Here is a 19158-nt window from a genome sequence, read left to right as displayed (position 1 = left end):
GCAATTGCAGTAGCTCTTTACCTTCAGGCTTGGGTAACCTTTAAGCTTAGGTAACGTTCGCTTACATAAGTCCGATTGTTGCCCACCACTACCCTGACCGCCTGGCAGAAAGACCGCCCAACCCAAATAGTCACCATTCACTGCAACAACGACGGGAACTGCATTGGATGATACTTCTCGAGATTCACCAAACTCCTCCTCATCCCACTCCTCCTTCCCTCTACACTATGATAATGACCTTCCAGTAACTCCTCTCGGGCATTTCTTCTCGCCCATCCTCCCGCCTTACCCATCGCCGTCTCTACCGCTCCTGCTCTTACCTTTTCCGGCTGGCGTTTACATTCCTGTCCGTTGGCGTCCGATCCGTTCGAGATCGCTGCACCTTTCGAGCTACCCTTCTCCCAGCAAAAGGTTTCGGAATCGCCAACTCCTGTCGAGAATCTCAGAGTTCAAGTCGAGAGGGTCTTGATGGACTATTTTTCTACGTCTTTGTCTTCGTCGATCTCGCGTTGTGTCCCCGCGTCTCGGACCCCATCGCCGCCGCCGTCGCCGTCTCTTAGACCCTTCGGTTTCTGATTCGACCAGATCCACCACTCAAAGAAACAATAACCTTTCAAATCCCCTCACCTCCTTTTTCGATCTCACCTCTCAATCCAAAATTGCGCAGCTCCTCACCCCATCTCTCCGCGTGGCGAGAATCGCGCGTTAAGATCCCCGTGCGCAAACCCCTTCAGCATGGCCCTCTCCACGGGCCATGTCGCCAGTCAGCTGCGACACATTATTTATTATCACATCGACAACAACCTAATCCGGAACGCCCTCTTTCTCGCCGAACGCCTGCACGCCTATGAACCCCGATCCTTCGAAGCGCAATACCTACTTTCCCTCTGTCACCTGCATAATGGAGAAATCAAGGCCGCCCTAGAATTCAGTCAGGCCTCAGGCTCGCGAGGCATGCATGCGGGATGTGCATATGTCTATGCGCAAGCTTGTTTGGATGTAGGGAAGTACTTGGACGGCGCGACGGCCCTGGAGCGCAGCAAAGCTCTCTGGGCGTCGAAGAATCACTGGAGTAGGTTCCTCGCCAGGGACTTCCTTATGGAGAAGCTCTTTGGCAGTCTGACTTCCCTTCGAGAATGGTGCTGACCACAACTTTAGACAAACACAGCGAAACCCAACGGCAACATCTTCCAGATGCCGCCGCGGTATACTGCCTGCTCGGAAAGCTATACCAAGCGCACAAGGACTTGAACAAGGCGGTTGATTGCTATGTGGACTCTTTAAAACTCAATCCCTTTATGTGGGATGCTTTTCTGGGGTTGTGTTCTACAGGTGCGCCTTGCGATTCTAGCATTTGGCACTGTCGTATATACTGACTTCTGACAGGCGTCAATATCCGAGTCCCAAATATCTTCCAGCTCAGTCCCGAACTTCTCGCCATCATTAATTCCGCCCCGGGCTCCGAGGAAATCCCTACAGATCTATTATCTCCAACGGGAGGCAGTCTCCCCGCACAGACAACTGGAAACGCGACTTCAGACCCTTTCATGGTCCCTAATTCCCGCGCCGAATCTGAAACCACTTATGGAAGTTCTGCTCTCTGGGAAAAGCTCAACGGGAGTTCAGTTACTGTCGCATCGGTACCGGCGCATGTTATTCATGAAGGCATGGAAACTCCAGGGAATCAAAGCAGTGGATCGGGCTCCGAGGAGTTTCGCATTGCGAACGGTGTTACTGATCCGGACTCCGCATGGGAGCCTCCGTTGGCTCCGGCAAGGAAAAACCGCACAATTCAAACGATGAGCTCAGATCACCCTGGTCACCCGCCTCCGAAGATGCGTCCTACCGGAATTCGACCAAGACCCCGGCCACGTACTGAGCCAGAGGAGCCAGCACTTGGTCCGGGAGATCGGGAACCACCACCTGCACCACGTTTCGGAGATCGTAAACGCACGGTATCTGGTCAAGTAGCTCACCCCGTATCTCAACAGCCTGTCGAACCTGGTGCTCCGCAGCGGCGGAGTGTTAGGCTCTTTAATCAAATCAAACCTACGACCAGCAAATTTTCAAGTGCCACCTTGGCCGGGCGAGATGGCCGTGAAGTGAAAAAGATCCGAGGCACAACGACGAAAGGACGCACGGGGACAGTTGGCCGTGTTGTTAGTGGCAACCGAAAGCCGATGGAGTCGTCCGACTATGATGGAAAGGAGCCGCGCGCGGCATCTGTGCCTGTGAGCTCTGGACCCCCACCCCTACCAAAGACAGCCGAAAGAACGAAGGAACTCGAGGCCCTGTACTGGCTTCTCGGCCTCTTCACAAAACTTGCATCAGGATACTTCTCGTTGAGTCGTTACAAATGCCCTGAAGCTGTCTCATACTTTAATACCCTTTCACAGGGCCAACGCGAGACCCCCTGGGTACTTGCTCAGCTTGGCCGTGCATACTTCGAGCAAGCAATGTATACAGAAGCTGCCAAGTATTTCTCCCGCGTTCAGGCACTGGCACCGACTCGACTCCAAGATATGGAGATTTACTCGACAGTGCTGTGGCACTTGAAGAGTGATGTCGAATTGGCATACCTATCCCATCAACTCCTGGAAGCGGACCGCCTGTCCCCTCAAGCATGGTGTGCCATTGGCAACTCCTTCTCCCACCAACGAGACCATGACCAAGCACTGAAATGCTTTAAACGAGCTACCATGCTGGATCCCGAATTCGCCTATGCTTTCACCCTGCAGGGCCACGAGTACGTTTCTAACGAAGAGTACGACAAGGCACTGGATGCTTACCGACATGGAATCAATGCCGACAACCGGCACTATAATGCCTGGTACGGACTGGGAACCGTCTACGACAAAATGGGCAAACTGGAGTATGCCGAGCAACACTTCCGCAACGCCGCAACCATCAACCCGACCAATGCCGTCCTCATCTGCTGCATTGGTTTAGTCCTCGAAAAAATGAACGACCCGAAGAAAGCCCTAGTCCACTACGAGCGCGCTTGCTCTCTCGCCCCACACTCCGTCCTAGCACGCTTCCGCAAGGCGCGAGTACTGATGAAACTGCAAGAATACAAGTTTGCCCTGGCAGACCTGAAGATCCTCAAGGACATGGCTCCCGACGAGGCCAATGTGCACTACCTTCTCGGTAAGCTGTACAAGATGCTCCACGACAAGGCCAATGCTATCAAGCACTTTACGACGGCCTTGAACCTGGACCCAAAAGTATGTTCCCCCTTTCTTGAAACCACGCATTCCCCGTATCTGTATCAATCTAACATTCCCTTTCCCCAGGCTGCACAGTTCATCAAGGATGCGATGGAGGCGCTGGATGACGATGACATGGAAGACGAAGACATGGCATAGACCCGTGACGTACCGGGTCTGCTTTTTCTTTGCTTTACTTTGCTTTGCTTTGCATTTGCCTGGGATCCCGTCTTACGAGCTCGGCGTTCTCGGGGCTGGTTATTCATGCGTCTACGTCTCAGTCTACGTCTATCCTTTCTTGCCTCTTCTTTTTTATTCTTTTTCTTTGCCGCGCTTTTTCTGCACAGCATCACCGGGAGTTCTTTTTTTGGGGTTTTCCAGGTCTAGACATCTGGCTTCTGGCATGGTGTTTTCTTTTTGTACATTATGAGAGTAAGACGAGGTCTCGTCGATGAACAGCAAAGCAGAGAATTATCTGATAATCAGCACAGCGGTACTCGTAGATATCAAGTGTATCTATACTGAAGTGTATTTATACTCAGGTGATGCCGTCATCTGCCGCGATCAGGCGGTGAGTCGGCGTGGGCAAAAAAAGCCCATCACCTCCGCAGTTCCCCCCACGATTGTCCTTCATGTCCCTCATGTCCATCTTCTTCGACATTCCCTCTGCTGGCCATTAGATCTAATTACCTGTGAGAATTGCCTCCTCTACTTCTACCTTCTACAACCAGAGCACCATCAAAGCCTCTCTCCCCACAACACCTCCAGCCCACTAAACATATCAACTAACCCCCCCGTTTCCAACAGTTTCCTACGCCAGCCATGTCGATCAGCGCCTATATTCTTCGGGGCATAAGCTCCTTCGTGGTCGTAACCCTCTCCCTCTTCGCGCTAGGCCAAAAGGTGCCCCGCGCAGCCTTCGCCGCACGCTGCCTAGCAGCCTACGGCTCCCTCCTCCTCTGCGCAACATACGGCGTCCTAGCCTCAATATTCCTTCGTCTAATCGGCTACGGCCGCATCTCGCAATATGCTACAGCCCGCTCTTTCAAATGGGTCATGCGCCTTACAACAGGTGTAACATTCGACATCATCTCTGGCCAAGAACACCTCACCACCCGACCCGCGGTCTTCATCGGAAACCACCAAACAGAACTAGACGTCCTCATGCTAGGCGCCATCTTCCCTCCCTACTGCAGCGTGACGGCCAAGAAGTCACTGCGCAACATCCCCGTTTTAGGCTGGTTCATGGCATTGTCCCGCACGGTCTTCATCGACCGCGGTAATCGCGAGACAGCCATGAAAGCCTTCGACGGCGCAGTCGACGAGATGCGCGTTCACCGACAGAGCGTTTTTATTTTCCCTGAGGGCACACGCTCGTATTCGGATGAGCCGACTCTGTTGCCTTTCAAGAAGGGCGCGTTCCATTTGGCTGTCAAGGCGGGCGTGCCTATTGTTCCCGTCGTCGCGGAGAATTATTCGCATGTGATGTCCCCGCGGAATCTGCGGTTTAATGCGGGGAGTATTAAGGTTCGGGTTCTGCCTCCCATCGAGACTAAGAATCTTACCCCCGCCGACGTGGATCGTCTGACTACTTCCACCCGCGAGGACATGCTGAAGACTATCCTTGAATTCGCCGAGACTTCCAAGGTTGAGACTTCTCGTGCGAACGGTGTCTCTACTGCCATTGAGATTTGAGGAGTATGCACCTCTCCTCTCCTCGTCTCATTTTCTTCTCCGTGTCTGTGTCCGGGCGTGGAATATCAACAACCTCCCACTCAAATCGTCCTGATCCTCATCCTCATCCTCATCCTGGAAACATCCTGCATTTACCCTAATTGTACATTTCCTTCCACTCCACTCCACTCCTCTCCTCTCCTCTCCTATTTCTATTGGTACACACATCGAATCATCCCTTCTTCCTTCCCTACGGGTTCATGATGTGATAGAACTACCCCCGCCCCTCCAGCGTGCCCAATACACCGCACTACACAGTCAAACAATAAACAACAGTTCCCCCCTATCCGACCATTTGGCCACGGGAAAGAGTGACAACTTGGACAACGTTCCCCCTCTACCCTTTTTTGGGCTTTTCCATCCGCTGGGCTCAGTCCGGCGAAACCTGAACTGGATAAGAGTCGGTCTAGTAGCCAGGGACCCCTCGACTTGTTCCCAGATATATATATACCTATCCTTAGCGTGAAAAGATGACATGAACTGCTTTCTTCGCTTTTGCTCCACTTCGTTCTGTTTCGGCTCTGTTTGGGTTTTGGTTTGTAGGTTCGTGGATTGCTAGATTCTATAGAAAGGAGAAGATGCAACTTCAATTTCAACTTGAACTTTTTTAGCCTTGGCATTTCTTGCGTAAATCATCAACTACTAGTAGTGGGCGCTGGGTGAAATGCAAGAAGAAACAAACTACTACTGCCTAGATAGTAGAGATCAATCTAGGTAGGTGCACAGGTGTATACTTGAATTTCAAAGTTCCAAGGTTGTGTTGTAGCTCAGGTATTAAATGCAATCCAACCAAATGGAATATCACTCGCAATGCTTCCAATGCCCAATCCGAAAGGCAAACTTCAACCCCCCTAGATAATCACTTCCTCGCTGAAAGGAAACACCAAGTAAGGAAAAAATCCCATAAAAGATATCCATGAACCAATCCAAAAATCCTCACCCGATCCTAGGATCTCAGACACTAAATGGAATCATTGCCCGCTAACAGAACCAGAACCATGCACACAACGTCCCTCCGCACAAGCTCTCATATCCACCTCAACATCAACCTCCTGCGCAGGAAGCCAAGGGTCCGTAATAACTCTCAACCCACCCGACCAAGGATCCAAATCACCAACAACCCTCTTACTAGAAAGAGCGATATCTTCAAGTCCGCCCTGAGCTCCACTTCCATCAGTACCATTGAAACCCCGTAAATGGCGCAAGGCCCCGTTCTGCGAAGAGGCCGGGATAGGACCAACCGGCGGACCAAGTGCCGCAGTCGCGATGATGAAATCCGTTTCAAAGGCTTGAAGTTGTAGACGGACATTTCCAAGTTCAGCGCCGTCTCGTGTCACCACGACGTGTGGGTATATCGGACCCCACTGGTTCAAATCCAGGTTTGCGTTCGCATTTACATTTGCGACGGAAGAGATAGGTTCAGGCGGGAAGACATTTTTGAATTCCAGCGTTTTGACCCACGGGGCGAGGAGGGCTTCGCCGGTCATTTTGAGGTATGCTTCTTTCAATGCCCAGTATGAGTAGAAGAGTCTGAGACCGAAGGAGATTATCGACTCGGTGCTGTGGAATTCCGAGCCGTCGGGATTAATTCGATCAGGGACGACCCTGTTTGCGTAGCCTAGGCTTCTGGCTTGGCGGAGAACTTGTTTGGGACTCGTCATTGTTGATAGTTCAGTTGGTGAGAAGACTTCGCTGAATATTGAGACGAATTCGGTGAATTCGTGGAGTGTGGTTGGGTTTTTGCTGCGGCGCTCGTTGATGCATGTTATGTCGATGCCCAGTTGGGGAAAATCCTCGCCCTTGTGTGGAATGGGAGTAGTACTAGTACTACTAATAGTAGTAGTTTTGGTGGACTGTTTTTGGAGGAGTTCTTTTGACGGCGCGATCGTTCCGGCTAGTATTATCAGCGACGCTTGGTGGCTGACGTTGAACTCGACTTTGGTGGATGTTTTGGATGCGTAGTATGGTCGGTTTTGCGGCATCTCTGTTCGGCTGATGGTTATGTCTTTCCATGGTACGCCGCATGCGTGATGTACGTAGAAGTATTTTAGCAGATTAGATGCTAATGACATGCGCCGGTCTGCGGCGAAGTGATATCGCTTCACGGCTTGCTGCTCGGCTGGTCGTAATGACTCTAACAGAGGGAGATCTAGGCCATTGGCCTCCCATTCTCGAACGTCGATATACCAGCGTGCCAGCGTTGGAAAGCCCTCTAATGCGGGGTCGACGTTATGTGTGTTCGGGCCGTCTTGAAACATATCTCCCTGCTTATGTTGCTTTGCTTCCATGATGGCGGGGATATATAAAGAGGTCGTGGGCCAGTCAGAACTGACAGGGCTGGACTTCCCCACAATTAGTCTATAAAAATGGAGCGGTCGGTGCAATTGAAAGACGCCAGATCACATAAAGCTCGAAAATAGAACCGACAAAGATGTAAGATGCAACGATCGTGGGACAAGAGAAGGTGGTGGTGTTTGCTGCAGATGACCCAATTGGGAAAAGCGTAGGAACCACGTGGAGATAAGCAATTCCCCGCGGAAAGATAAGGATCACGTGCCTCCAAAAGAGTCATGGCGAATGGAGAACCCACGCCACTTTGAGTTCTTTCTTTTTCATAACATCTACAATCATGCCGGTTACAGTGGGAGTTCTCGCCCTACAAGGCGCATTCTTTGAACACGTCCAGCTGTTGAAAAAGGCTGCTGAGCAGGAGTCCCTGGCTGGATGGGAGTTTATTGAAGTCCGCACCCCACAGGAACTCGCGCAGTGTGACGGATTGGTCCTGCCTGGTGGAGAGAGCACCACTATGTCTCTTGTAGCAGCCAGATCGAACCTGCTAGAGCCATTGAGAGAATTTGTCAAGTGAGTCCTGGCTCCATTCCTTGAAAAGAACAAAGGAAAAGGCGGCTTGACAGATGCTAATGTGGCAACTATAGGGGTGCATCGCAAGCCAGTCTGGGGTACTTGCGCTGGGTTGATCTTGCTGGCTGAATCGGCGAACAAGACGAAGAAGGGTGGCCAAGAACTCATCGGTGGTCTCGATGTCCGCGTCAATCGCAACCACTTCGGTCGACAGACAGAAAGCTTTCAGGCTCCATTGGAGCTACCATTCCTAGGCCAAGGCGCAGCACCCTTCCCAACGGTCTTCATTCGCGCGCCTATCGTTGAGCGGATATTGCCCCACCACAAGGGCATCCAAACCGAGGAAGTCAACTTGGAAGAGACAGTCGTTGCGCCATCGCGTCAAGCCAAGGGGCCCGCCGCTGAGGCTGCCACGGCCGATCACGTCGAGGTGCTGGCCACCTTATCCAGGCCGGCTTCGGTGATCGCTACCCAGGGTCGAGATCTCAGCCCTGAAAAGGAACTCGGTGACATCGTGGCGGTGCAGCAAGGCAATGTGTTCGGAACCAGCTTCCACCCCGAACTGACCGGAGATGCGAGAATCCATGCGTGGTGGCTGCGCCAGGTGCAGGCGGCCGTTCTCCGAAGAAACAAGCTGGGACAATAGAGTATCGTCATAAGAGGATATGGGGAAAGAATTGTAAATAAGACATAGAAGGGACCGGGTGAAATAGAAAGAATCCTGTTTGTTCTCTAATTGATATCATGCCGAAGGAATAACGCCATTTTCCGGGACCATTAAGTCGCAACCTGTTCAAGACCTGTTGAAGATCAGACCTACCTGCCCGCGCCGTATTCATCCTCTTCTCGTTGACGTTGTTCATCGTATGCGCGGCCATATCCACCACGACCGGGGTCATATTCTTCACGGTATTCGTCGCGGACCTGGCCACCTGATTTACCACGTCTGTGAAGAATGTCAGTTGGTGCTTCTACACCTGTTTCCAGGATCCATTCCACATACCCATACTGTCGCCCTTCTTCGAAGCCAGGATCCAGATCTGCTCGAATGATGCGCTCATCCAGCTTCGTGCCACCAATATATTTCATGCAATCGAGAGCATCCTGGTGAGTATAGTATTCGACGAAGCAGAATCCACATGGAGTTTTGTTAAATCGATCGAGGCCCATCACCAATCGCTTGATCTCGCCGCATCTGTACAGAGAGATTAAGTTAGGTTGGGAAGGGTGGACCGGGGTCCAATTTGATCAGAAAGAGCAATGTACTTACTTGGCGAAAAGCTCATGGATCTGTTCTTCGGTGGTATAGAAGGACCTAGGAAGGGCCGCGATTAGCAACCATCTCAAGAGAGTCGATCATAGGCGCATACAGGTTTCCGACATAGAGAGTAGTTGCGCCTTTCAATTTGTCCGTAGGCTCTGGCTCTCGATCCTCCCGATCATCTCTGCGTCTCTTATTCTGTTTCCAACATTCCAGTTAGCGCGCGATCGCATCAAGCCATGGGGGGGGATCAGAGATGGGATACGCACCTTTCCAGCATAATACGCGCTGGGTCGATCCAGTCGGTCTACAGTGTTGACTTCTAGAAGACTCATCGTGAGGGCCGAAGTTGTATAATGAGGTGTTGAAGTAGAAGTAGAAGTGAAGTTGAGTTGAGTTGGAGGAAGGAAAAGGCGGAGGAGAAGCTCGGAGCTCCCTTTGATTTTCTTGGCGAAGAATTCCCCAACAACAACCAACCTCCGCCTTGTTTGGTCATGGTTTGATCTCTTCCCAACAACAAGATCACAACACTCGATACTCCTCCCGTCGTCGATATCACATCTCTCTATGCCAAAGGTCAACAGCTACGCGCCGGCTTGGCTGTGCCGGCCTTCACCCGGTGCTAGCCTCTTCACCAGCAGTTCTCTCGCAACCCCGGCGCAAAACACTCAGCCTAATCCCAAGTCTGCTACACCCACTGGAGCGACTAGAACGATCGCGAAGAGAGGAAATGAGGTTTTTGCCGTGATCGACAATGAGATTCGCTGGTCGAATTTGGCCCGGGTGAAGGATCAATGGCAGCAGCAGGCGAGACAGAAGAAAGCCTCCACTGGTCAGACGAAGGAGCTTGCAAAGGACGGCGAGATCCCATCTTATAGGGTAAGCGCTGTGCGAGAGAAGAAGAAGCTGTTTAAAATACGCAGATATAGCTGACGAGGTGCAGGTTCTGGCGGTTCCCGTCTATGGTCTTATCCATCAAATCCTCCCATCGCCGAATGGCGCCTTCCTCGCGATCGTGACCGAGCATACAGTCCACATTGCGGTACTGCCCGACTCCTCTCATCTCTCGTCTAAAGATACTTCACCCATCCGCTTAAAGACCTACCAACTTGGTCCCACCACCCATGTTATTCCTGAAGCACCCGTGGTCTCTGCGCTCTGGCACCCACTGGGTTTGCACACCAACCTCGGTGGGTGTATTGTGACGGTTACCGCTGATGCTGCCGTTCGAGTGTGGGAGTTGGATAGAAACAACCACTGGTCTTTCGACCAGCCAACACTCGCGATTGATCTGCAAAAATTGGTAGATGGGAGCTCTTCGGACCAAGACTTTGCACCTACTGGCTTCGGCAAGAATAAGGGGTTTTCTGCCGACATCTATGATATGGAAGTCGCATCGTCTTGTTTTGCCGGCAATGGAAGCGAGAGGGAGGATGCTTGGGCGCCGATGACTCTCTGGGTAGCGATGAAGCCCGGTGATCTTTATGCGCTATGCCCTCTACTCCCTTCGAAGTGGCAGGCCCCATCCGCAACGATCCCAGCGCTCTCCTCGGCTATCATTCCCAAATTGGCAGCTCTCGAGGAGGCACCAGAGGATATGGAGGAGGAGCTTACCGCTTGCCGACAGCAATATGAATGGCTACGAGAGATTGATGATCAAGAGCCTTTAGATTCTCCTTCCGAATCGGATACAATTCAAGGAGCGGATGTTTTCACTCGGCCCGGGAACCCAAGTGCTATCCCACGTTTACAAGGTCCTTTCCGTTTCGAGACGGGAGATGAGTTAGACGACTTGGATCTCTGCGATATTCTGGTTATTGCTGCTAGACTCAACGTCGAAGACCTGATGATGGGCGAAGACGAGGAATTGGCAGTGGAAGCGAGCGAGCGCGATCAGCTTTCAGCCACTGTCATCTGTCTGACCAGCGGAAATGGTCGTGTCCATATTTGTCTAGAATTGGATGGCGTGGAGGGCCAGTGGCTGCCCAAGGCCCGCAAGAATGCCTTCCGCACTCCTCTCTCAGAGCCTGCCGATCTGGTGCTGCTCGAATCGCTCGATACTATTAAGGATAGTGACGCTGCAGTGGCTACCTGGCCTACTTTTACCCGGGATGTCCACTCCCGTTACTCCTTCTTCGTCACAAATACGACCACAGTGACCTTCTTCTCAATGTCTTCATTTGTCCAAAGACTCGAGGCCGAATTACAGTCAGAGGACATTTCTGGCTCAGCCTTCCGAATGCAGGTTCTCTTTGACTCAGATGTGGCTAAGAGAGAGCAAATTCTCCAAGTCTCGGAGGCCGACCTGACCGTCAAGAACGAACACCTCGCTACCCCTGTGGTCTTCTACGATTACGACCTTGGCTATCTTCTTCTCACCTTCAACCCTTCCAACCCGTACGCGGCTGCGATGGATGTCCCCGCGGACGCCCTCTCTGCGTCTATAGATTTTGGTCTCCAGCAAAATTCCCCTATACCCGGATCACCCGCTCTACTTCCCCGACGTGCGCCGTACCAAGTTCCCGCGATTCTCTATGCTCAGTCTCCATTGGACTCTTTCGTCGAAAAGCATGTCCCGCACCGCCAGCGAAACACGCTCAAGGATCAGGTGCGCCTATCCCCGGCAACCCTGGACCTTGTGACTTCTGCCCATCGCGTCCTCTCAGCCCATACCAATGCGCTCGAGCGAGCAGCCTCAGACCTCTTCCGCCGCTGCGAGCGTCTGCAGGGCGAGATGAAGGACCAACTGAAGCAGCTGTCCGAAGTTGCGGAGCGTATCAAGGGCGCGACGAGTGAGATTGGCGAGGATGGGAATCGCAAGGAGGGCGCTCGGAACGGAGAAGCCCTCGATAAGAGATTGGTCGCAGCGAGGGATCGGCAAGCGCAACTTGCGCAGCGATATGATGCGCTGCGCGGGAAGCTTCTCAATTCGGGTGGTCGCCCTCTGAGCGAGAGGGAGAAGGCCTGGGTTAACGAGGTCAACGTTTTGTCCGAGTCTTTCAGCGAGCAGGAGCCGAAGAGTGATGAAGCAGATCAGCAACTGGCGCAACGCTTGGAGATGGTAAGAGATGGTCCCTATTTTTTTCTGCATCTAGGCTTATTTACTGACACACCTTCCAGGTCAAACAATTGGCTACTAGTCTCATTGCGGACACCAAGTCCATCGTGGCTAAGGTTCCCTCACCTACCGAACCGGGCAGTCCGTCTTCCCCCGGCGGGTCTCAGCCCAGAGTGCCGCAGCGCTTGCAGCGGGCTAAGATTGCCGATGCGATGAGGATGGTTGAGCGAGAGTAAGTTTCCCAGATGTCATTGATAAATACTTTTGCTAATCCAGATAACAGGTCGGCCGTTATTGATGCTATTACGGCCCGTTTGGAACGTCTCAACACGAGCATGTAAAAGGACATGTTCGACATGACTTTTATTGTTATCAATTACTTTCCCTGAAACGGCACAGCTGCATTTATGAATTACTAGTCCGATAGCATGATGGCATACATGAGATATATTATCGACACGTTCCTACTTCCTGGATCCAAAACGTACGACGTAGTGAAACTTATCAACTCAGAGGCTTCCTCGCCCAGCCTAGTCACCATCTTCATTCGCAGACCCTTCGCCCGGACTTATATCAATATCATGATCCTTCACAAACCCAAACAAATCATATTCCCCCGTGGAAACTAAACGACAACAGAATCAGTAACTCCCCTTATTCAGCACAACCAATCTAAACACCGAAGAAACTCACCCTTAACTAACCCCCATTCCGTAGGACCCATCCGCGCACGATAATGCGGATAAACCCTCTCCACAGACCGACACACTCTCCCCGCATCGACACCATCCACAATACCCAACCACTCAGGATGATCCAAATCAAGAAACGGCGTCTCTGGCCTCGACTCCAGGCCCGGAGAACAGTATTCGTCAACGTATTCAAACGCATCTATAAATACATCCTCAGACTCAGACTCATCTGTTGACGCTGGCGTTATGTTAGTACTACTAGTACTACTTTCCACCGCGTCGTGCCATATTTCAAGTTCATCTTCGCTATCCTCTGCAGGGGTCTCGGGATCATCGGGGAAAACTTGGACCTCGTGCTCGTCATCTGCGTCCGAGCCTGAGGTGAGTGTGCGCTTGTCTCCGCTTCGCCAGCATTCTCTGCATGTTACTGAGTTGGTTTGTAAGAATGCGATTTTTGAGCCTGCGCATTGGGGAGTTTCGGGGCAGGGGGTTGTTGTCAGTTCGTGGGTGCAGCCGCAGAGGGTGTATGTTCGGGTCCAGGTTAGGCACATTTTGGATTGGGCTTGTTGTTTTAATACCGGTGTTAGTACTGTTAGATTTTCGTGATCAGATATTGATACTAGTAACCAAGCCCTGGAGTTTGAAATTGAATGGTGATGGATATTGTCTGTAGCTGCTGGTTCATCTATATAGTGGCTCGACCGAGACATTCTTTGACTACAGGCTGACCTCAGGACATTGTTCGGCGATAATGCAATTGACAAAGACAATGGCACAAAGAGTTGGGTGTTTTCAGGCTCGTAACTACCCGAGACTTATTATTCTGTTTTTATAATGACGAAATAAATTTCCAGTGAGATATTTCCAAATACTTCTAGTAGGTTGAATCATCCAACCTGAACATAGGGTTCATGTCTCACGTGACATCGATCGTAGAAACCAACGAGCACTGGAATATGCGAGATTGAAGACATGAAATGAAACAAAAGTCTCCGGTTCCCAGAAGATATTTAGGGCTATAGCGGAAAGAGAAGTTTTCTGGCTTTGAAGCTAATTCCTCGTAAGAGTTGCGAACACAGTCCATTCAATCCGATGAAAACCACTAGTTTCTAGTATAGATCGGATTGTTTAGAATGAAGCGTTCATTAGATTGAATGCACAGTATCGAAAACTTCTACTAGGGGTTAACCTCTTAACTTTCAAGTTTCTTTCATAGATCCGAGTCCTTTCCTAAGTGCCACACAACCAGCAAACCCCCCCCCCCTCCCCAATTAATTCAACCCACGAGCAAAGTCAATAGATTCCACATCCAAACAAACCTGAATCTCCTCCCCCTCCTCCCCCCTCGTAAGACCAGCATTATCCGCACCCAGATTAACATTGATCTCAACCACATCATCGCAAACCACATCCCCCCTCAAAGCCACCGACGCAGACCCCCCTCCTTCTCCCCCTCCCCCTCTTCGACTCAACCCATCCCAACCCCCACCCCCAATCCAAGTCCGACAAAGCTCCGCTGCAATCTCCCCCGACTCCTCAACCCGATCAACAACCATAAGATAAACCTCATCAACAACATCCTCCCACATAGGCAACGGCAAAACAGCACAACAATCCTCCCACCTACGCATATTATTCCTGAACTCCCCATCCCACCAATACCTCCACTCGCGATAAACAAACTCACTCAAGCACCGCGCCGCAAGACCCTGCACCGCGCATTTAGCCTTCATATAGACCATCCAAACGCCGTGAAAGAACTCGTCCAGAAACCGCACATACGACGACACAAAGTGCGCGTAGTACTTTGCATCGAGGCAGATGCGGATTGCGTCGCTGGGTAATTTTGGCCGCGGGGCGAGCGTGGGGTCCTTTGTTGGAAATGGGTTGGCTGCACTGGGTGGTGGGAAAGTATCTTGTTTCCAGTCGCGGAGGCGTTGCATTGATTTGCAGTGCGTGGTCCAGGTTGTGGGTGGTGTTTGCGGGCAGAGGAAGCTGAAGCGGTGGTCGTGGAAATGCATGATTTCTTTCATGCCGCGGATGGCGGCGTAGGCTGATTCGTGGAGGTGGGTGTGCGCGATGCTTAGGTCTAGTGGGACTTGGAGGTAGGTTGGGAGGGTGAAGTCGGTTGGGTTGTAGGTGTAGTTTGTTATGGAGGGTTTGCCTGCTGTGGCTAGGAGTTTCATTGTGTGGCGGTTTCGGATTTCGTCTTCCATTTTGTGGGATGTGAGAATTGAGAAGATGAGGAGAGAAGAGAAGAGGAGAGGATTGAGGAGAGGATTGAAGGTATGGATAGATGGATAAGAAATAGGGATAATACCTTGAGAAAAGAAGAGAAGAGGTGAGATGAAGGATAGAAGGGAAGGAAGAGAGTGGTGAAGGTGAATGTGAAGGTGAAGGTGAGGGTGAAGTAGTGGCAGGCAACGATGGAAGGTTCCTCTTTCCACGTTTACACTTACACCTACAACATCTTGTCTGTTTTGTTTTTCTGTTTGCTGGAATCATCATGTTTCATTGACGGTGATCTTATATCAAGACCGCAGAACGAGGCTATTTCTCTTGTATTTTCTCACCTTCATTTGCTCTAGAACGACATCATGGGTTACCGCGGATAAAATCTCTCGAAATCCCGTCGAAAAATGTGCTGAGTTTTGTTTGCCTTTTTTTCCATATTCCCATCGAAAAGACCAATCGAGTGTTTAAAATCTGAGAGGTGCACTGGCGACAAAAGAACAACAATGGAAAGGCCAAGTTCCTTATACGTTTACCAAAGTCCCATCTAGTAGATCGCGGTGTAGATCACTGGACCCTGTTGTATCAAGTCAGCACATGATGATTAGACACCGGCCAAATATAGACAAGATTCTCCATTCATTGCATACCGTTGAATAAGGTGAACACCCGAGGCTGTCTCAACGACACTGCTAACCTGGCCGGGCTGTAAAGCAAACGCAGCATCCTCGAATTCCTTCTGCATCTCACCGTGGCCGAAGAAACCGCTAAATCTCTCGTTAGCGATAATGCACATCATCTAGGCAGCTTGCAAAACGTACAGATCGCCCTTCTTACGAGCGCTGCTGCAATCCGACTCTGAGACAGCAATGTCTCCCAGACTCTCGCCTTCTTGAATTCTCTGTTCGTAACCCTTCAGAATTTCAATTGCTTCCTCCTTGGACCGGGTAATTTCAGCTTCGCGCCAACTGCTGGGGCGACGGCTGCCACTGTGCTTGACCAGCAAGTGGCTGCAGCGGATCTTGCCTTCAGCCTGGCCGGCGGCATCGGGGCGAGCTGAGGGGGTGTGATTGGTTGCCATGTAATTCTTAAGCTTCTCGGTATCGGTTCCGGATGGAGGTTCCCAGCGGGATTCCTTGGTTTCAGGGTTGAAGTAGTAAGGCAAGTTCTTGGAGTTGGAATGGCGAACCTCCCAGCTGGAGGGGAGACCTGAATCAGACTGGGTGTGTTAGTGATTGGATGAAAGAGAGAGAGAGAAAGGGGATGAATGGGAATAAAAGATCAAAGAGAAAAATACCATTGCGAATTGAGGGAATATAGCTAAAATAATGTGAATGTGAATGTGAATGTGAATGTTCAAGGATGAGCAAGTCGAGTGCTTTCGAGGCGGGCCCGAATTGCGGGGGAATTTCAGTGCAAACAGTGCAAACCTTTAGATTTCCGCCGCTTCAATTCAACTTCCACTTCCACTTCAACTTCCACTTCCACTTCGCCTTCACTTTATTCTTGTTCTTTCACAGCCTCCTCCTCGCAACACACACCTTCCCATCATGTCTGCCAGTCCATCTCCCTCCGCTGGTGGCGACACCAAACCCTCCGACCAGATTCACTTCCGTTTCTGCCGCGAGTGGTAAGTTTATTTCCCTATATCCTGGCCGAGTCCGCATATTCCCAAGATCACTCACGCTAATATACCCCCCCAGCTCTAACCTTCTCTACCCCAAAGAGGACCGCGAAACCAACACTCTCAAATTCACCTGCCGCACCTGTCACGTCGGCGAAGACGCGACCTCCTACTGCGTCTACCAGAACAAGCTGAACAGCCAGGTTGGCGACACCGCCGGTGTCACTACGGACGTCGGTTCCGACCCCACGGTTTGTCTCCCTGCTGTCTTGTCTGGTCTTTGCCTATTATGCGGTGTACCTGTTGAATGCGCGCCTGCGGGGAAACACTGAGCGCGATGGGATCGTTGACAGAACTCCACCCTCGACACGAACTTGAACTCGAATTGAACCCTTGAACAGCGACGATACTGACTGTCTTTTCTTCCCCGTAGCTTCCACGCGCAAACAAGCTCTGCCCGAGCTGCGGTGAGAACGAAGCGGTCTTCTTCCAGTCTCAACAGCGTTCCGCTGAAACAGGAATGGTATGAGATGCTCCTATCCTTGATGATTCCCCCCCCCTCGTTCTCTCCTCCTATACTATGATACCGGGCTCTGGATACTAATTCCCTATCGCGCAGAAACTCTACTACGTATGCTGTGCATGCGGTAACGTCTACATGTGAATAATCCCTTTTACGACGACGCGAAATATTCCCGATACCCTTTTAACGCCTTATACTGTTCAAATCTTGCGTGTATCTTCTTTCTTTCTTTCTTTCTTTTTTTTTTCATGCATCTCTGCGGAGTTAGGCGAGAGCGCGGCTATACAAACAAACAACCCTGCGAAAAATTACCGATCTTCTTTTCATAGAGGTGTTACGACTCGGAGTAGGTTTTGGTTTTGGTTTCAATTAGACAGAGCAAAAAAAAGGTTAAATCTTGATTGGAACTTGGTTATTGATACATTGAGAAAAAAAATGCAAATGCTGCTCTAAACTACACACGCTCCCAAATAAAGAGGTATATCACAGTCGGGTTGTTGTGTTGGTGGGTGATGGTGACGGGGTATGGTTACACGTTAACCGGCGCAAGCGACAGAATCTTCGACCACTGCTTATCGCGCAGTTCCTGACCGACGACTCCTAAAGAAAAAGAAGAAATTAGCATGCACCCTTATTGCGCAGCGCAGAATCGCTCCGCTCCGAACAAGCTAACGTACCGGTCATTCTTGTCCCGATGGGATCACCAGACTTGTTCACTAAGACACAAGCATTATCGCCGAATCGGACGACGGTTCCATCAACGCGCTGCAGCTCCTTCTTAACGCGCACAATGACGGCGTGTCGAATATCTCCACGACGGACTTTGTTGGCGAGGGCTGTTCCTGAGCCTTCGGAGCCGGCGGCCCTTTGCTTTTGGACGACGACGACTATCCGGTCACCTGTGGAGGGTTAGAATTGGGATTGCGGTTTCAATGCGGTTTGTGACGGGGGTTTTTTTGGGAGGGATTGAGGGTGGAATGGGGTGGACTGACCGATTGTCGCGGCCCGCTTCTTTTTCAGGACGTTCACGCACTCGACGACTGAGGCGCCGGAGTTGTCGATGCAGTTGAGTAATGTCTGTGAGGGTGGGTGGTTAGTGGGATTGAAAGAGGTGAGTATTAGGAAGTGGAAGTGGAAGTGGTTAGTAGGGTGTACCTTTAGTTGAATCATGGTTGTGCTGGGGTTGTTTGATCTAAAGTCGACATGTCGGGGAAGTTCATCTTCAATTTCCACTCGGAATGGGTTTTTCCGGTCCGACGTATATGCGTACATCACCATCAACTAACTAATACATCTCCCACTTGATTGAGTTGTAAATGATTGCTGTTTTGAATTGATATGTATTTACTACTGAGTACTTTGTAAAAATTTTGAATTTCTGGATTTGTTTCCACGCGGATGGTGTAGTTCTACTATCATATGCTATGCACACTGAGGAGTTTCGGTATAGTATCAACGCTCAAGTTTACTCATATTGTAGATATTCGTAGACTATTACCTAGGTAAAGAGACATAAGGTATCAACGTCATCGCATTATTGCCCCCCCCAGCAGCATTGGCTGATCGATATCCAATTTCAACACATGTGCTACTGTACGGGATGCCGTTGCACAGGGACCCTCGGGACTGCGTCCATCGGCTTTCTTCCGTCAATACAGCCCTGGAGGGCAAAGGATATCATGATGCAGGATAGATTGTGTAGCCACTGATAAGGGACGTCTCGGACTACCTCAAGGTTGTTATGCTATCCCACGCACGCATGACCGAGTCCCTCAGTGCCTTGGGATCTTCTTGATAATAGCTGTAGGTAGATGTCATGTTGTCTGGCAGCTTGTTAGTTAGAGATATGTCAAAGTAGCACCCGAGCAATCTATAATCCAAATCAGTAGAGTAATCAACGTAGAAATACATCATGTCTGATTCAAGTTCCATTGTGCTGTTTTCGCCCCCATAAGCTGAGGCTGCG

General features: G+C 50.8%; 11 protein-coding genes across 11 annotated transcripts; 5 read left to right on the top strand and 6 right to left on the bottom strand.

Annotated features, from left to right (window-relative positions):
* Window positions 1–735: 735 nt before the first annotated feature.
* N7533_007802 (anaphase promoting complex subunit bimA) lies at window positions 736–3365 on the top strand (the record flags this gene model as incomplete). Its single annotated transcript, XM_057104452.1, has 4 exons — window positions 736–1072; window positions 1159–1332; window positions 1387–3224; window positions 3294–3365. The coding sequence occupies 4 exons, from the start codon at window positions 736–738 to the stop codon at window positions 3363–3365; spliced, it is 2421 nt and encodes an 806-aa protein (XP_056959409.1).
* Window positions 3366–4028: 663 nt separating this feature from the next.
* Window positions 4029–4901, top strand: N7533_007801 (1-acylglycerol-3-phosphate O-acyltransferase SLC1; the record flags this gene model as incomplete). Its single annotated transcript, XM_057104451.1, has 1 exon — window positions 4029–4901. The coding sequence occupies one exon, from the start codon at window positions 4029–4031 to the stop codon at window positions 4899–4901; it is 873 nt and encodes a 290-aa protein (XP_056959408.1).
* Window positions 4902–5911: 1010 nt separating this feature from the next.
* On the bottom strand, window positions 5912–7228 carry N7533_007800 (4'-phosphopantetheinyl transferase family protein; the record flags this gene model as incomplete). Its single annotated transcript, XM_057104450.1, has 1 exon — window positions 5912–7228. One exon carries the CDS (start codon window positions 7226–7228, stop codon window positions 5912–5914), a length of 1317 nt encoding a protein of 438 aa, XP_056959407.1.
* Window positions 7229–7569: 341 nt separating this feature from the next.
* On the top strand, window positions 7570–8448 carry N7533_007799 (pyridoxal 5'-phosphate synthase subunit PdxT; the record flags this gene model as incomplete). Its single annotated transcript, XM_057104449.1, has 2 exons — window positions 7570–7755; window positions 7831–8448. The coding sequence occupies 2 exons, from the start codon at window positions 7570–7572 to the stop codon at window positions 8446–8448; spliced, it is 804 nt and encodes a 267-aa protein (XP_056959406.1).
* Window positions 8449–8618: 170 nt separating this feature from the next.
* Window positions 8619–9398, bottom strand: N7533_007798 (nuclear cap-binding protein subunit CBC2; the record flags this gene model as incomplete). Its single annotated transcript, XM_057104448.1, has 5 exons — window positions 8619–8748; window positions 8806–8997; window positions 9073–9117; window positions 9173–9261; window positions 9333–9398. 5 exons carry the CDS (start codon window positions 9396–9398, stop codon window positions 8619–8621), a joined length of 522 nt encoding a protein of 173 aa, XP_056959405.1.
* Window positions 9399–9630: 232 nt separating this feature from the next.
* Window positions 9631–12462, top strand: N7533_007797 (uncharacterized protein; the record flags this gene model as incomplete). Its single annotated transcript, XM_057104447.1, has 4 exons — window positions 9631–9942; window positions 10007–12124; window positions 12184–12353; window positions 12405–12462. 4 exons carry the CDS (start codon window positions 9631–9633, stop codon window positions 12460–12462), a joined length of 2658 nt encoding a protein of 885 aa, XP_056959404.1.
* A 189-nt stretch (window positions 12463–12651) lies between these two features.
* N7533_007796 (uncharacterized protein) lies at window positions 12652–13364 on the bottom strand (the record flags this gene model as incomplete). The annotated part of the gene is made up of 2 exons (XM_057104446.1): window positions 12652–12746; window positions 12815–13364. The coding sequence occupies 2 exons, from the start codon at window positions 13362–13364 to the stop codon at window positions 12652–12654; spliced, it is 645 nt and encodes a 214-aa protein (XP_056959403.1).
* A 720-nt stretch (window positions 13365–14084) lies between these two features.
* On the bottom strand, window positions 14085–15029 carry N7533_007795 (uncharacterized protein; the record flags this gene model as incomplete). The annotated part of the gene is made up of 1 exon (XM_057104445.1): window positions 14085–15029. The coding sequence occupies one exon, from the start codon at window positions 15027–15029 to the stop codon at window positions 14085–14087; it is 945 nt and encodes a 314-aa protein (XP_056959402.1).
* Window positions 15030–15612: 583 nt separating this feature from the next.
* Window positions 15613–16345, bottom strand: pin1 (peptidylprolyl isomerase ESS1; the record flags this gene model as incomplete). The annotated part of the gene is made up of 4 exons (XM_057104444.1): window positions 15613–15622; window positions 15696–15812; window positions 15867–16264; window positions 16343–16345. 4 exons carry the CDS (start codon window positions 16343–16345, stop codon window positions 15613–15615), a joined length of 528 nt encoding a protein of 175 aa, XP_056959401.1.
* Window positions 16346–16565: 220 nt separating this feature from the next.
* On the top strand, window positions 16566–17333 carry N7533_007793 (DNA-directed RNA polymerase II core subunit RPB9; the record flags this gene model as incomplete). Its single annotated transcript, XM_057104443.1, has 4 exons — window positions 16566–16675; window positions 16749–16920; window positions 17103–17192; window positions 17289–17333. Coding segments are annotated over 4 exons (417 nt in total), but the record flags the coding sequence as incomplete, so codon positions are not given.
* Window positions 17334–17721: 388 nt separating this feature from the next.
* N7533_007792 (mitochondrial 54S ribosomal protein uL14m) lies at window positions 17722–18362 on the bottom strand (the record flags this gene model as incomplete). Its single annotated transcript, XM_057104442.1, has 4 exons — window positions 17722–17792; window positions 17870–18091; window positions 18185–18269; window positions 18348–18362. 4 exons carry the CDS (start codon window positions 18360–18362, stop codon window positions 17722–17724), a joined length of 393 nt encoding a protein of 130 aa, XP_056959399.1.
* Window positions 18363–19158: the final 796 nt, after the last annotated feature.

Source organism: Penicillium manginii, assembly GCF_028828005.1.
Source record: "Penicillium manginii strain IBT 31320 chromosome Unknown utg000005l:1.0-5665137.0:1.0-5668048.0, whole genome shotgun sequence".
In the NCBI taxonomy this organism is placed as follows: Eukaryota; Fungi; Ascomycota; class Eurotiomycetes; order Eurotiales; family Aspergillaceae; genus Penicillium; species Penicillium manginii.
Note: the sequence above shows the minus strand (reverse complement) of the source record. Positions and strands in the feature narration are given on the sequence as shown.